The 17,721-nt window shown below is 46.1% G+C and overlaps 1 protein-coding gene across 4 annotated transcripts in view; it reads right to left on the bottom strand.

Annotated features, from left to right (window-relative positions):
- LOC144823712 (histamine N-methyltransferase A-like) overlaps positions 1-17,721 on the bottom strand; it is a 396,640-nt gene that overhangs the window by 116,494 nt on the left and 262,425 nt on the right. For all 4 annotated transcript variants that reach the window (XM_078682459.1, XM_078682462.1, XM_078682460.1 and 1 more), the window contains exon 6: positions 16,779-16,872. In XM_078682459.1, the coding sequence (XP_078538585.1) occupies positions 16,779-16,872 (94 nt within the window). The remainder of the gene's footprint in view (positions 1-16,778; positions 16,873-17,721) is intronic.

Below are 17,721 nucleotides of genomic sequence, written 5' to 3'. Positions count from 1 at the left end.
CGCTTGCGACGCTCCCGGATGCCATAGCCGGTCGCGATCTTGCCGCCTCCCAGGATCGTCTTGGGGAGGCGGCGCTGGACGTGGAAGATCAGTGCCGCCACTTCCTCCGCGCTGAAGATCTCCCTCGGGACCACTTGCTCCCCCCTTAAACGCCCGCACGGGAGCCGGGCACGGGGTGCGGGACCCTTCCCCTTCTCAGGGTGCTTCCCGGCTCCCTTTACCATGGTCTGGGCAGAAATAAACTTAAATGATAAAGAAGAAATAGAATAGTGAAGAAGAAAAGAAAAGAGTTTAAAAAAGTAGTTTAAAAGTAACTAAAAGCTGCAGAAAACACAAAAATATAGAGGTAGAAAAATAGAGGGATAGATAATAAGTAAAATTAGATCAAAAAAACTTCAAACAAGCAAAGGATGGCAGAGATTGAGAGAGGATAGAGAAAGCATGCCCAGAACCATAGCAATGAATGAGAAACAAGATGGCCGCGCCCGTTCACGACCGCGTGGGTAAGTTCGCGCGAGATTTTCCTTGCGAGTACGCGTGAAATTGTACTAGCGAGCAGCACACTTTGCGAGATTACACATAGCGGGCGGAAACGGAATTACGTCACGCCAACAAGATGGCCGCGCCCGTGTACGACCGATAGGGTAACTTGGCAAACGTATAGCTAGAAGCGCCTCGCGAACACGCGCAAGATCACGCGAACATACACGTCGCAAAAAAAACAATTTTGTATTCGCACGTATTCGCGGCTTCCGAAATCGATCTCGCACGGATTCGCGCCCCAAAAAACGCGCGAAATTGCAGAAAAAACGATTTTAGCTAAACTGAAAGCAATGAGCAGGTGCAAAAGTTCAAACTTAACATTAGTAACATTCAAGGTAGTGCTTCCTGATGGGCCCCTCCAGAGTTTGCAACTATTCTATGACCCTGCTATGACCCAAACAGCAGGCTCATAGAATAGCTACAAGTAGACCATAAAGGTCCTGTGAAAAAAAAATTTCACTGCAACAAAAAGCAAATTACAGATAAGGAAGGAAGCAGGTGCCAGCCAGACTGGAACTTTCAAAATTACTGACACATTAATGAAACACAAATTAATTGATGGCAGTTGAAGAAGGGCAGGTGTGCTTGCTTTTTTCAACCACCATAATCTACAGTGATAAATAAACCTAATAGGTGCCAGTGAGGATGTACCAGAGGGTGGCATGGGTGTCCCAGAGGGTGGCAGTGGTGAAACAGAGGGTGCTGTGAACCTGTGATGATAAACCAGACGTAGAAACAACATAGTCGCGGCCGTTGCGAGCCAAAAAGTAAGTTCGCAATTGCGAACTTGTCCCAAAATCGGCGCGAACACGCGCCCACACAAAAAACGGAAAAATCCGCAAATCCGCTAGAGTTCGCGGATCTTCGCGGATTGCGAATCCGTAAATCCGCAAGTTCGCGTACGCGAGATCCGCTAGATCCGCCCATGCTTAATGGACACAGTACCTTCAATAAGACCCTTTGTCCTGGGACAGTTGGAGAATAACGGGAGTTCAAGGATCCTTCGCAGCCAAAAGTCAGATTTCAGGGGGGTGGCCCAGCCCAGCCACGAACAGCCTCGGACGGCCACAGACGGCCCGCCCTTTGCCCGGGCTTCTCCCGGGATGCTCCTGCGTGCTCCCGCGTAGCGGCAGTCTATGGCCAAAATATAGAGCGTTCGGGCACCAGTGGGCGGGGCTTGCTGGTAGCGCAGGAGCAGATGCTGACAATCAAGCAGGGACTCTTGGGAGATTGAGTCCCTGCTACGCTGCTCCTGGCTCTCAGTACTCACAGGCGTTGATGTTTCAGCCTGGACCGCCCGGTCTCACCAGTCCCGGTAAGGTGTTCCTCGGTCTTTTCCACGGATTGTTGCGCAGCGGCACCCGCGAAGCGGGTGCGGCAAGGTGTCGGTCAAAAGTGATGATCCACTCCTCTCTAATGCTGCGTCCCTCTTGGTGAAACAGGCTGCAAAGCGTCCCAGGGTCAGCAAAGATACAGGGGGTTTTAACCCGTTCGGGCACCAGTGGGCGGGGCTTGCTGGTAGCGCAGGAGCAGGTGCTGACAATCAAGGCATATCTGCTGCATTAGAAACTGTGGAACACATAAGCATCTCGCATGTGAATGGACAAAATAAATAGGTAAATTATTTTTGGAGTACATGGAATAAATAATGTTTAATATGGGCACATTTGAGGCATTGGTGTGAATAAACACGGATTTAGCTGTGTGCTTGCAGAGGAGTGCTATCACGCTCCAGTTTTGACATTTCTATAACGTGCGTGCTGTCAGGGCAGATTACGCAAGCACAGGCTGCGCGCAAATAAGATTAAAAAAAAACTTGAAAGCAGAACTTAGAAATGAACAGGTGTGAATTGTATCGCTTTCTTCAGTTACAGTGATTTGACAGCCCTACTGAGAAGTTGCACCCAAAAGGATTACTGGCAATAGCAGGACAAATGGACATACTGTCATACGTGAGAGATGGTGCAGCAACATCACATCCTAGGATTGGAAGTCTACGTTATGAACTGTGCTAAACTGATAGTTATGATGACAGACTGTTTCATTTAATTCACAACACAGACAACAAGTGCAAGAATATTTAAATTGTGAATATTGTAAAATATGTTTTAATAATATGTTCATGTTTAATGGCAAAAAGTGTAAGATCTGACAAATTGGCGTTTCATACAACATCTGCGGGAAAGGCGGGGCATTCGGTTAAGTTGCTTGGGGAGGTTCTGCCACACGGTAGTTGTAAGGGCATTCAAGAGTTAGCGGTTTTTCAGCAGGTTTGGGTGGGTTAATGAGGTGTTTTAATGAGATGAGTATGGAACTTGTAGTCATGAGGGTCAGGGATTTTAATTGGACGGTCGAAGGGATAGTTTAATTACCAGGGTGTGGTCACGTCGCATTAGTGATAAAGGGTTTGGTAGGAGTGAACAGAAAACTGTTTGAAAGTTGACTACACAGAAATAGATTATGCAGGTATGGGAGAAAGGTTTTGTTTGTGGGCATTTCTTAATTGGGAGGAGGTTTTTGAGTAAGTAGGAATTGAGAATTTTTTTCATTGAAGGGTGATATGATTTGGGAAAGTCTCTGTCGGGCACATTTTCGTAGCGTATAGTGACGCTGTTTGATGGAAGCAGGGGCGGCCTTAGGCATGTGCAAGCTGTGCACCTGCACAGGGCCACCAAACCCCAGGGGCCACCACACCAATATATATCCTTAATATAATAATCCTCTGAGGATGGATACATATTTGCGTGGCGGCCCCTGGCAGGGATTTGGCGGCCTCCGGCTCTGTTTCACTTCTAAACACCCTGATCCCCCCCCCCTCTTCACTGGCATCCACGCTCCGCCCCGCCCGGTCCCCCTACCTACGCTCCCTGCCCAGGGCCGCCATGAGCCTAGAGCCGCCCTGATGGAAGGCGCTGATTATTAAAAGGTTAGTAGGAGGCGAAATACTAAAGGGTGATTATATTTGGAAGAGTCTCTGTCGAGCACATTTTCGTAACGTGTAGTTACGCTTTTAGAGGGAAACAGGCTGGTTATTAGTGGGCTACAAAACATGATACAATGTTACTAGTATAATACTAATGTGAATGTACAGAGGTCTGAACGTAAATTCTAATGGCAATGTTTTAATCTTGTCGTGTACCCCTGAAGAAGGGCTATAAACAGCCCGAAATGCATTGGGTATAACATGATCAATTACTGAGGATGATTTGTGTATTCCTGGGTGCCCCAGAAAAAGGCATTAATTGGCATTAGAAACTGTGGAACACATAAGCATCTCCTATGTGAATGGACAGAAGAAATAAGTAAATGAATTTTGGAGTACATGGAATAAATAATGATTAATATGGACACATTTTTGGCATTGGTGTGAATAATCACAGATGTAGCTATCCGCTTGGCAGAGGAGTGCTATCACCCTCCTGTTTTGAGATTTCTATAAGGTGCGTGCTATCAGGGCAGATCACGCAACTTCAGGCTGCATGCGAATAAGAAAACATTTCAACAAAAGTTTAAAGCGGAACTTAGAAATAAACAGGTGTGCATTTTATCGCTTCAACCAATTGGTCCATCGACCAAATAGATGAAAAGTTGATTATTATTTGTAAAATATGCAAAAGTACAGGATGTTTACATTTTGTACCTGAGTAACAAGGGTAGATAAAAGTAAAGATAACACACTTGACCCCAGCGCATCAGGGATTTGGGTGAGTGTATATGGGCCAAAGTATGAGATGTTATTGAATATTTATCCTGATCAATTAATTGGATTTGGTCTAGAGATGTTATTGAATATTTATCCCTGATCAATTAATTGGATTTGGTCTAGATCAGCACCATTGGTGCCCGTTAACTGAGCTTACTTCCAAGAAGCAGCCCAAGAAGGTTATCTGGGCAGAGACCTGTCAGAAAGCCTTTGCCACTGTCAAACAGGCCACTTGTATATCCCCTGTACCCTAGCCCCCCGACTTTTCCCAGGAATTCATTGTACAAACTGCTGTCTCAGAGAAGGGTGTAGGGTGTTATCATAGTTAAACGAGGAGGGCCTAGACCAACTTGTAGCCTTCATCAGACGTAGGTAGTGGAGTGCCATTGTAAAGAAAGCCGTTGCTGTGGTTTGTGCACTGAAGAAGCAGATACCATACTTGTTTGAGACTCACGTTCAGGTTCAGACAGACCCCAGGCCCCTCAATTGGCTAATGTAAATGAGGGGTAAGAATCCCAATCTGCTGAGGTGGTCCATCTCCCTATAGGGAATGGAGTTTATGGTGGAGCACCATCCTGGAGCAGACAACTGTAGTGCTAATGATCTGCCCAGGTTCCCCAGTCTTAGTGATGAGAACTCCCAGGAGGTTGGCACATGTTACACCTGCCAGCCTTAGGATGGTCTTCCACCAAATGTTTTGCTTTCAACCCCTCATGTTTTGCTGAATTAATTTTTGTTGGTCTTAGGACTCTAGCACTGGTTAGCAGTGGTAAAGTGTAGAAAGTGCACATGCTATCTCCCTAAAACATGGGAAAATTGTCCTTTAACTAATTTGCACATTTAGTTTACTTATGAGCAACTAGTAAATGGTACTACACATACCCAGGGCCTGTAAATTAAATGCTATGAATGGGCCTACAGCACTCATTGTGCCACCCTAAAGTAGCAATTTAAAACATGTCTCAAGCCTGTAGTGCAGTTGTAAACTGCCATTTCGACCTGGAAAAAAAACCTCTTGCCAGGCCTAAACCTTTCCTAATAATACATATGTCACCCCTAAGGTAGGCACTAAGGCAGAGTGCAATGTATTTGAAAATGAGGTGATCTGGGTTTAGGTTTTACATGTCCTTATAGTGTAAAACTCCTTAAGTAGTTTTTTATGAGATAGGGAAATTATGTTTACACTCACATGAATTGTAATTGAAAATCCTCTTTAATGGGAAAGTTTCTGAAAATACAACTTTTGGGAAGTTGGCATGTGTTGTGCCTAAACCAGTGTGCCTTACTGCCAGTCTACTGGGCCACATACATTTGAATGGCTCTCCTGCTGTGGGACGTGTACTCCTCCTAGACGTAGGAACAAAAAGTACATAGCAGGATGGCTGGCAATGAGTTGTGTCCAGACCTAAATTACACTTCAAAATGCCTTTCTGCAGCTCACACAAAGGACCTGACACAAGCCTCTTGTCACCTTAGACATTTGGGAGCCAAAGCTAGGAAGGGCAGTGGATTAGGCCAGGTGTTGCCCCCAACGGAAAGATATGCCACAGGGGATAAAAAGGTGTCACTCTCAGACCCCAAACGTCATATCACTATTGGACTTGTGAAAGGCTCAGAAGAAATACTGTCTTGCTGCCCTGATGCTGGAATGACTGCTGTGCTGATTGGGAAAGGCTGTACCTGCTCTTTAAACAAAGGACCACTACTTTCAGAGACTCTGCACCCTACATGCCTGCTGCTGATGTTCACTGCTGGAGTGAGTCCTAGCCCTCAAGTGATGACCCCACCAGGTTGGGAACTCTCGGTGTGGTGCTAAAGTGACCTTTTACTACCAAAACTGGGACTTAAAACTGTTTCCATCACAAACTGCTCTTAGAACTAACATGAGACCAGGGTCTACCAGGACATAGGTCGGAAAAAGGCGCATTGCCAGTGGGATTGAGTTGGCCCTCTCAATGAGGGTATCCAGCCTCATGGAGCCCTCTTTGGCTTTACCTCTAGCCTTGTCCTGCTGAAGAAATCTAACTCCAGAAAAACTTCTAAGTTTAAAGGTAGAAAACCTCCCCTGCCTCGATGACAAGTAGCACCCCATCGCCTATGACAATCTCCTTGGCATGAATTCCTGACTTCTCCCATTATGGGTAAGCCTGGTCAACCACTTTACTGAGATCTCATCCAGTGGCTTCCTGTCGTCCACAAGACGTCCTCAGATACAGCCTGGTACCTTGCCACACTGAGGCTCTAAGAACATTCCCTGAAATTTCTTTTAAGTCTGAAGATAAGCCTTGGCCCAATCTACCCCTTGTAACTTCATCGCAGCCTGCCTTCACTTTTGACTTTTATCCAGTCTTGTGCGACTAGATACACTTTGTTCTTTTTGGCGCTAGATCTTACCAAAAAGTTGAAAAACCCTAACTCCAGTTCCACTAATTGGATTTTGTTTATTTGGTGTAATTTTATTTATTAAAATGGACTCTATTTTGATAAATTGATTTGCGATTTTTCTTGTGTTGTTTTCACTTTATTACTGTTTGTGTGCTACATAAATACTTTACACATTCCCTCTAAGTTAAGCCAGACCGCTTTTGTTCCAAGCTACCAGCGGGCTAAGCACAAGTTAATTTAGTGACTTTTTGTGCTTCCCCATGCAAAGGATTGTTTTTAGTTTTAGGGTAGGGGCTCCCCCAATCTCAAATAGTAATAATCCAATTTCTTACAACTTTGATGCAAAAAAAAGGTGCTGTCAGGCCCTCCAACTGCTGTAACACACACCTTGTTCACATCTCCATAAAGCAAAGCCCGGGGTATAAAGAGCATCCATAGGGCAGCCAGACCTAAATGTCAATATTGTTGTTGCATTTGGGGGTCCTTGATCACAGTAAATGGAAATTCAGGGTCACTTGAGCAGTTGTCAGCATCTGATGTTGTCCAGCCATGCTGCAGACTGTTTTTGCTTGGTTGAACATCTGGATGCCTAGGTACTTTTCTGATATGGCCACATGAAGGTGATACAAAATAGCCATGTGATGTGGGAGTAGGGACAGGACTTTTGAAAGCAGTACAATTCATAGCAATAATTGAAGGAGGTCATGAATGAAATGCTTTACATGGTCAATAAACCATGTTGCTGCTCAACCAACGTCGAAGCTGAGCCTGGTACGACCTGCTTCCTCAGGTCCCGGCTCGCCTGGACCCTCTGAGTCTACCTGGTGGTGGTGCTTGGTTGCATGCCACCGAGGGCCCCAGGGACAGCGGCGCTGCTCTGCTGCAGTAAGGGAGCAGCGCCTTGGTTCCGGTTTTGGTCGACTGGTGCTGGTGCCTGGAGAAGGGGGCAACCAGAGGCAGCAGAGAGGCGTGAGAGGCATTAGAGGCATGTTCAAGGTAATGAGCAGCTTATGCTCGGGGGAAGTGGGGTGAGGTAGCGAAGTGTTTTGCCCCGCAGGCCCTTGCGAGTCAATCCCAGAGTCTGTGTCCGGACATTTGAGCTCAGGCCTCCTTGATTTCAATCTTGGTTTCTCAAGGGAGAGTTGCCCAGGCAGAAGCAAGACAGTTCCATCCCGGCACACATTCCATCGCTGACCCGCAGATTAGTGGGATACCGGGAGACCAGCAGTGGGAATCGTGAGCGAGCAGTGGCAGCTGTAGTTCCCCCACTGTGTGGGGCTTGTGGTGTCGGCGGCTGCATAAATCTGTGGGGGTGTGGCCCTATCGGCACAGGAATTTGCATAAACAGTCTGTACCTGGGTTTCTGAGTGGAGGTGGTGGCCAGTTGGGGCGATGACCGGGAAAGTCAACAGCCCTAAAGATCATCCTACCACCCCATCCGGACCAAGGAACCTGGGCATTCAAAACCGCTCACCACTAGCCCTAAGGAAGAAGGACAATCCTGCTGTGGCCCCTTACAGCCACTGTCAATTGGGCCTCCCAACAATAGGATGACCAAAAAAAGCACTTGCAGCGTCAAGCAAATGCCTCTGAAGGATGCATCACTTAGAATTCCAAGGAGCACACAGAATGCAGTCCCTGACCCAAAGTACTTTCTAAAGACTCCAACAGCAGGCCTCATAACCCAATTTGTACACAAACGTTGCTCCAACATCGGAAATCCCGCCTGCCCTGTCTGACCCACTGGTAAGAGCCAAGGCCAGCAACGGAACAAAGCACCTTTCAGGGAGCCCTCCTGACAGCAAAGCCTTTGCAACCCAAGAGCAATATATCCACATCAGGAGACGCCAGTCCCAATCTTGCCCTGGGCCATGCGGCTCCCAGGAAATGAATACAAATTTGCAAGAGATTTACTAGTGGACACCACCGTTCCGAGGCTAGGAAATAATGATCAGGTTGTTAGAGCCAAAATACACTGTCAACAACAACCCTTTCTGCAGTTCTCCATCTAGTCAGGTCCGTCTGAGCCCTCAGGATACGGACCAACTATGACTGAAGTGTTAGAGTGTCAACAAAACGTCGAGTACCTATCACCGATATTCTTACAAAACTTGGAAACGAAGATACAAAGAACTCCGGAGCTACTGTAAAGCTTTTTAGATCGGCCAGGGAAACCCAGCCCTCTCCACCTATTCAAAGTCTTAAAAATAGTAGTTTTATAAATGACCCAGGACCAACTCCAACAAGAGAAACAATTCACTCTATGGTAAGGGCAATACTCTGGCAATCGAATAAAATAGAGTTCCAAATCGATCTCTTATGCACCATTGTATAACGTCTAGCGGAACTGAGTAATAAGGTGGATCACATAGAGAATAAGATTTGCGATAACAAGGATATCTGACCCTGCACCTGCTCAAGTGCAGTCCTCTTCAAAAAATGGGCAACACTTCCTACAATTTTAACTGACTTGGTAGTCTCACTAAAGGTACAATCAGGAGGTCCCACCAGCCTGCCAAACAACAATGGTATTTTAGCTACAACAAAGTGTGCCCATTCACGAATTAATCTGATTGAAACCAACTTGGGCATATCTCCAACGAAGCCCATCGATCAAGCACCACATGTGTCCATCAACCCTTCCCCTAGGACATTGAGACCAAGTTCCTGCCCTCGCATTTCATACTCAGGCATGGAACCTGAGGGCAAAGCTCACTCAGAAAATTAAATATGAGCCTTTTTCAAGGAGGGCCAAGAAAAAAATTAAAAAGCAAGAGAAAAAGGCCACTTGTTGTCAACCTACAATCAAACATCACAAGCAAACAACAACAAAATATGGCTCTGTCCAATCTTCGCCAAAAAGAAAGCCTCAAGCAATTTAACACTCACAGCGTCAATGGCAACCTTCGCTAAACAAGTGACTGACAAATCATCACCTCCAACTCCCCAAACGGGGGACTTGCACAGCCTACCAGATTCGAAAACAGAAACTGAAACAGTTCCTTTATTAACCCCTTCCATGCTCATGACGGAACGGTTCCGTCATGAGCTACGGTTGAGCTGTGCTCATGACGGAACCGTTCCGTCATGACCACGCCCGTTTCTATTAGGGCCCAGCACCGGAGGGGGAAACGCGGTCGCACTGAAAAGGTTAAACCTCATGAAGTTAGAGCATAATATCCAACCATGCTCGCACAAGGAACAAGGTCCTACTATCAGGGTGCACATCTCCAGGGGCTTCTCCCCCTGGACCCCCATTGAATTCATGACAACAATCCTATCATTCCAAAGCCCCACTTTCAGGTTAGAAACCCGTCCAGGAGATGCCGGCCCAAGCTGCAACTCGAGTGCTGCTCAGACGGGACCAAGAGCACAGACCAACGCGAACCAAATCAGTAAAATAACCCATGAAGTAATTCCCACGCCCAGGTATCACTTCATGGGCCAACTTGACCTCTTAAACCGGAACAATGTACTTTGCTTTTTTGAGCATATCTCCACTCTGGCAGAAAAAAAATCAGACAACCTTGCCTAGGTCAAGTTCTTGAGCCTTCCCAGCGATTCCCATGCGGAATCAACCTCAATTGGGCTGAATCGTCAAACCTGGGTGGGGCTAACACCAGAAGAACAAACAATAATGGCAGATGCCAAAGAACGAAGTCTACTTTGTTTTAAGGGGGACAGCGAGCAACCAACAAGGGAACAGTCCAGCTGCAAAGCCAATATCTTATAACACTTATAAGATAACAAGTATCCTTGATCACAGGTCTGTTTACATCAGTGGGCCAATGCACATCTCTGCTCACAGAACTCAGACTTGTCCTGAAGATCAGCATTCTCGACGGCACCACTAACTACTCAAAGTGTGCCTCCCACAAGACCAGCACCAGAATCTCAGAAACCAACAAACAGTTGTCCATTGTATCCTGGAATGTAGCTGAGCTAAAAAGATTATTTGGTTTCACCTCAGTAACCAATTATCTTAGAGAAAACAACATCTTGGGCCTACAAGAGGCTTGGGCTACAGAGCCCTTAATTCTCCCAGGTTTCTATGACCTACATTCTGCAGCCATAAAACACAACTTCTTCGGTAGAGCATCTGGTGGCCCCTCAATTTTCATTAATTATGCTCGTAGAATAGAGAATACCTTAATTTCAACCAACACTCCTGATCTGCCAGCAGTACTAATTAGCGGTCCAAAAGGTAACAACAAATCAATTTGTCTTCCGTTAATCAACTGCTATGTTAAACCCCCCGCCAGTAAAAAAAAACAAGCACTAAAAATATTGACCGCAAAATGGATCTTTTTTAAACAAATACATCTGCACATTTCCCTGTCCTTGTCAAGGACCTGAACACCCAGGAGTTAGGGAACTTGAAAATCCACTCCCTACTACACACCGAAGCTGCACTCCTGCAGCAGCTTTTGGAAACTCACTGTTTTCCACGTCCACCATCAAAATAGACAAGTCTACAATTAACTGCATCTTCATTTCAGCCTACCTGGTCCCACATTGTAACAACTTTGAAGTGCTCAATAGGAGTGAGAGCGACAACAGACACACTGAGGGTTATTTTTTAGCTAAATGGGAAAACAGCACCACAATTGGAAACATTAGGGGCCCCTACTGGAGAAGAGCACTATGAAGTTCTGAGCAGCATAAAATGGTCCACAAACCTTGGCTCAAAACGTTTGGAGTGGATAATATACAAAGAGTTGCACCCTACCCCCAGGGGAGCACTGGAAATCATTTCTAGTGGAAATAAAACATGCTCTAGGGGGGGCAACTTGGAATCACTCAAGCACAGGTTACCCACACTTACCGACTCTTGCCATAAACTAAACCATGGGGACCTCATCAAACCAAACACAGCCTCTTAAAGGCCATGAAGGCTAGAAGAAAAGGAATCAAAGGCACCCAAACAAAGACAATAACAGTTCTTCTGGGTGAGCACAGAAAGAAAGTTTGGGAGACACGTGCCTAGAAATTTGAGGCAGAATGGGTGAAAATATTTACCCTCCTTAAAGAAAGGGGACATATTCAACTTTGGAAATACATTAATCAAATTAGTAACACTGGTCAGACAAAAGGGAACGGAGTGGCAGCCATTGTGTAGGTCAAACACACAAAACAGCTATACTCAACCCATCAGAACATGTGCCATACTTGTTAACAACAGCGCTCTCCAGAATAATGCAATGTTGTCAAAACACCTAATATCACAGAGGTCAAGGTAACCAGTCTGATAAAAAAAGAGGACAGACGGTGCTCCAGAACCCATTGGGGTCCCCGCATCAGTGTTTAAAGCCTCACGTATTCTGGGCAGAACATCTCACACCACTCTAAAGTACGCTTTGGCCACATCCACAGTCCCATCGTCATGGAAAGGTTCTATACTTTTCCCCATCTACAAAAAAGGGGACAGCACGAAACCAGAAAACTATCGGCTTATTGCCCTATTAGACATCGAAGCGAAAGAGTATGCAAGAATATTACTGAAAGACCTAGAAGCCTGGGCAAAAGGTATTAACTTCCTTCCTTTTTTTTAATCCGGTTTTAGGCCCGAAAGTTCCACCATAGATTACATCCTATTTATTTTTAAAGTTTTATATAGCGCTGGCTAGACCCGGAGGTATCAGAGCGCTTTACATGAGCATCAGATCATAGTTACAGGTTACATGATTACAAAGGTTACACAGTTCTTAGAGCATGGCAACATAGTTACATGTAAGGTCAAGATAAACAATAAGCACAAATACGAAAGGGGAAAAGCAGGCAAGGTGAGAGATTCAGGGGAGGGGGGGTTGGAGCACGGGAAGTAGACAGATAATGACGGTGGGAAAGGGGAGGGGAGGGTGAGAGACACAGCATGGGAAGAGGTGGGGAAGGGTGATGGGGACACAAACCGGTAGACGAGTCAAGGCAATGTCCAAAGTCCAGTAAGCTGTGATCCCAGGGCAGACAAGGGGAGAGATTCAGGGGGGAGAGGATAGGAGCTAGGGAAGAGACAATAAGGAGAGACGAAAAGAAGTCTGCCTAAACACCGACTGGGTAGGTGACGACCAAGGAGGGAATCCAGGGCCCATCTCCCCTATAGCTAAACCAGGTAGCTCCATCGGGCATCAGACAAAATAGTTCGGTCTCAATACATTGAGAGAGGAAGGAAGGAGAGACATAAATAGAGTGAGGATGCGGGAGGAGACAACAGGAGAGACGAAAGGAAGTGCAACAATGTGGTTCGACAATATACCAGAAAAAGAACAACAATTAAACAGTCAGCAATACATTAGGGGAGGAGAGAAAGGAGAGATAAAGTAGTGGGGGATAGGGGAGGAGAGAGAGTGAGGATAAGGGAAGAGACGACCGAAGAGACAAAAGGAAGTCTGTCTTAAAACCGACTGGGTAGGTGACGACCAAGGAGAGAATCCATGACCCATCTTCCCTATAGCTAAAACCAGGTAGCTCCATCGGGCATCATACAAAATAGTTCAGTCTCAAGTGGTGAGGTAAGAGGTTCACAGAAAAACAGGGTGGGGACAAAGGGCAGGGGCATGCGAGGGCAGAGGACAGAAGCTGGAAAGAGTAGGAGCGGAGGGGGGGTTGGGGGAAGTGGGAGCAGGAAGGTACGGTCAGGAGAGACGCGGGTGCGTTAGTCCGAAATCCGGCTGGGTAGGTGATAGTCAAAGGAGGGAGTCCAAAGTCAATCTCCCCCATAGCTAACGAGGTAGCTCCATCGGGCATCATACAAAAGTATGCAGGTGGCCCCTCAATTCGTATGCCCCAAGTCCTGCAGTAGAGCTCCAGTCTGCACTCATACACCACTCGCGGTCAGTACAATACCAGGGCATCAATATTGCATTGGGGAAAGGGCGCAAGTAAGCAGTACAGCGCGCCATTGCAGCCTGCACATCACCCCACCTCCGTGCTCTTAGAATGATGCCAGTGTCCCATCAAGAACTCCTCTTCCAGTCGGCAGCTTGCAGGTGCAATCCCCACAGTCTCACAGCATCTCAGCCTCCCTGACCAAACAGTGGAGGTCCAGACAAATACAAAAGGCTGGCATACAGGGGTACGTTAATTATTGTTGCGGCCACAAGGTGGAGCTCCAGGCGTAGACAGTCAAGCTCACATGTTTAGGTAGGTGAAGACAGAGTAGTGTAGTTGCAGTGAACAAGGGAAAAAGTCTCGCTGCAACATGAAGAGTCAAGGCAACCACGTACCCTACACAAAACAATGGCCAGCAGCCTGCAATCCAGCAGCGGCATCAGTCTCAGGGCAACGGCAACCAGGCCAAGGCACGGGGTCACGACCGTGTTCAGAGCCCCCAAATAGGCGGCTGTAGCACAAATGGCGGGTCTAACACCAACATAGACCGCTAAACACCCACCAGGCTACTAGTTCCATGACCTGGGACCTCGATGTCTCACTGCAGCTGGCTCAGCCTACTCAGCTCTGTGGCCACAGGTCGGCATACAACTGGGCAGCGGCAAGGGGAGTCTTGTATGTGCCAAGAGCGGCATAGTCGGGAATAGCGGATCCGACACTAGCGCAGAAGGCTGGTTACACCCTCCGAGTCACAGAGCCTGTGCCCAGGTGTCGCATCGGAGGTTTAGCGCCTCATAGGTTGCAGCTTCCGGGTGGGTCCGGCCACCAGCAGAAATCTTGGGGCGGCACCATCGTCGTGCAGCTGGCATCCCCCCCGGTAATTTAAAACACGTAGTTCAGTTTTCCTCCTGTATTTTGTGATGAGCGTGGGGGGTGGTTGGGCTAAGATAGGGATATAAGACGCTGTTTTTATGCCCAGCCAGAAGCATCAGAGCTGAGCTCCTCGCTATCAGGCTCCTCGCTATCAGGCTCAGAGTGGCAAGGGACTAGAGGCCTCACTCAGGGAGCAAAATCAGTCATCCAGGTGTAAGCTGCCTCCACTCTCAACATTCGTGGGTCCCAATGGAGTCAATTCGCATCACCTAGAGGCTATCTGTAATGGAGCAAAAAGGGCGCCATTTTGTGGCCAGCGCGTTAACACAGGGCCCGCACTGCCGGTGGTAGAGAAGATCGTGGTACGCCGGTAGACCTGCCCCAGGGTTAGAGGAGGGCAGCAAGGTATTATCCCCTCCAGAGCAGCGCCTAGCACTGGGTCACCTGTTACACCGAGCAACCCAGCCATCACAATTACCCCTTTTTGCAGTTTCGTGGACTACAGTGCACGTTTTGAGCAGGTTGATCGAGGAAAACTGTGGGAAAAACTGGACTCCTGGGGAATCCCCCAACAGCTACTAAAGGCAATAATTGCATTACATCAGGGGATCCGCATCACGACCAGCCAAATGCCGTAACAGCTAAGGTACCAACTAATAACGGCCTGAAACAAGGATGTGTCCTTGCCCCTCTACTTTTTAATCTCTATACAGCTGACCTAGGAAAAGCCCTGAAAGGGGCAAGTTTATTAAAAACCAAGGCTGGGGAAAGTACTGTTTCAAATCCTTTAGTACGCTGATGACATTGTAATAATGGATCACACGCGGACATGCCAACATAAAGCCCTAAACACCCTATACAAGTATAATCAAATGAGCAACCTTTTGGCAACCAAGAGAAGACCAGGATACTCATTTGTGGGAAGTACCACCAAAAGAACAGCACAATGGTGCCTAGGTGAACTGCAACTTAAAACATGTACAAACTATAAATATTTTGATATCATGCTATCGGAAGGGGTAAAACCAATAGTCCATCTGAAACATCCAAGAAGTAAGGGGGCCGGCATTATTTACAGTCTAAGATGTTTAAACCAGTGTCCTCAAAGCCCAACAGCAGAACCTATTTTGAAAGTTCTAAGAGCTAAACTTGTTCCATCTTTTAACAACGGTCACCTGGTCTTTTCTCTGCCTACAATAAGCTCCTCATGAACCCCCCAATTTCTGCCTACAAGAAGGTTCTGTCTTTCCCATGACAGGCCAGGAGAGCCTGAGTAAGGCTGGAGCTGGGACTCACTCGTCCAGACATCACTTGCTCAGGGGACACATTAAACTACTATATTAGCATGTTGCGTGCACCTCCATTCTCACTGAAAGCGGAAATTAAAACAATCTTTGAAGAGGGAGGCTCTTCATGAAAGGCCCAGTTGGCAGCATCTATATGTCTACTCAAAATGGAAGCCCAAAGTTTGCACAATCGGGATATCCCACTAACAGCCTGGAAAAAGACGGTGAACACACAGGTCAAGAGAATATCCTTTGAAAGGGACCTGGAAAGTCTATACCATCAACCGAATCTCTTCACACTGGTTGCCTCTTTTATCCCAGAAAAAACACAGCCCTACTTTGAGCAAACTGTCAGTTCCGGCCTGTAAAAGAATCACCTACATTAGACTTCTTGCACTGCCCATCATGGACTTTTATACTTCTTGGGCCCGGCAAGACAACTCGGTCACTTGTTGTCTCTGTAGTTACTACCAAGTCTTTTGGCTCAATCTGTTGTGTTGCTGCCCAAAGTTAGCCAGTGAGCGGCACTGCCTGGTACTTCCAATTTGCAGGTCTCACGGTCTTGGTCAATGCAGAGAAGCGTCAGACTTGTGCTTCTCTGCTAACATAGTGCAAACCATGGCCTGACTAGGGACATTCATTGATGCAATCCAGGCCGCACTGACACAAAACATTAAAGACACAAGAAGTTATCAGTCGGCCATTAAACAAGAGTGACTATGAATAAACATCTCCCAAAGCTCGATGCACCTGCACTTTAGTTGCAGCCTGGATGATAGTTTTTAAGGTTTTGTTTCTTTAGTTTTTTGGCAAGCCATTTGAGCTTTAACCTCTTCAGTTTTCTCATTTATAGTTATTATTGTAATGCTATCAAAATGTGTATCATGGTCTTCACTCAAAGAGGATGTTACATTTTTGAAATAGAATCTTCACCCAGGACCAGGTTCTATGGGATGCTATAAGGAAGAACAAGTATAGTAGAGAACACATAATCGACTATTCAATTTGTGGGAGGAAACTGACATGTGATACCTCCTCTAATCTTCTTGCATGTCTTCCCTTAGAAAGCGTGCTCTATATAAAAATCACGAGTGAAATAAAAATATAAAGTGCAATACATATGGATTAGTGAGGCAAGTAAAGATTCAAAAGTTACCCACCTGACGCTAGAATGATAAGAAGATTCCCACCTGGTGCCAAGCAATTTCTGAAGTAGCTTATAGTTTTCTTGACATCTTTCACATAATAAAGCACCTAAAAATAATTTAGATGTATTGAGAACAATATGCTAAGAACTGTGCAAAGAATATTACCCAATTAACAAAATACATGCATAATGTATATTTGTTTCCGCTAAAAAGGTACAATCCAAGGAATGTCTACGAGATGTTTACAATAGCAGTATCATTTAGAAATGGCATTGTGGCTACTCAGCAATTTTCAGATTTGGCTTAATGCAATGTACAAGTAATTCTCTGTTATTATCTTTCTTCCTCCGGAAGAGTTGTAGGTCTCAATGTGTTTACTGTATTTTCGCCTACTTGATATGCATGAGGTGTGGCTGTACTGGTCAAAAATGTCAGTACGTTGCGATGCACAAATAAGGACCACAATTGTATTAGTGTTGGATAAGAACTCATCTGGACTAGAGTTGAGGGTACCTATTTATAAGTTCTTTCAGAACCTTTACATGTGCCATATCAAAGAGTTCTCATTTTAATCCTAATCAGCATAGTTGGCTTCATGGAGAGAGTCTGGCTTGCCTCATTCTGTACCAAATGACTACATTGGGCTAGATGATTTTCCCCCACCCCAATGCCACTTGGGCACGTTAGGGCTCCTTTCTGGAACCTGTATTGTTCAGTCTGTACACTAGATCATTGGTAGTCTTCAATAGTCAGTTAAGCATCTCTGTGCCCTAATACACAGAGGATAATCAGCCATATCTCTGAAGCTAACTGAGACAGAATTTGAGGTAACCTAATCATTTGGTGATGGGTGCATAAAGACCAGTATGCTAAACACTTTCAATAAAAATATTTAAAAGAGAATTCCTTATATTGGTGAGCAGCAATATAACATTCCTATTGACCTGTGGTTTGT

The sequence above is a fragment of the Lissotriton helveticus genome, chromosome 3_1, assembly GCF_964261635.1.
Source record: "Lissotriton helveticus chromosome 3_1, aLisHel1.1, whole genome shotgun sequence".
Taxonomy (NCBI): domain Eukaryota; kingdom Metazoa; phylum Chordata; class Amphibia; order Caudata; family Salamandridae; genus Lissotriton; species Lissotriton helveticus.
Note: the sequence above shows the minus strand (reverse complement) of the source record. Positions and strands in the feature narration are given on the sequence as shown.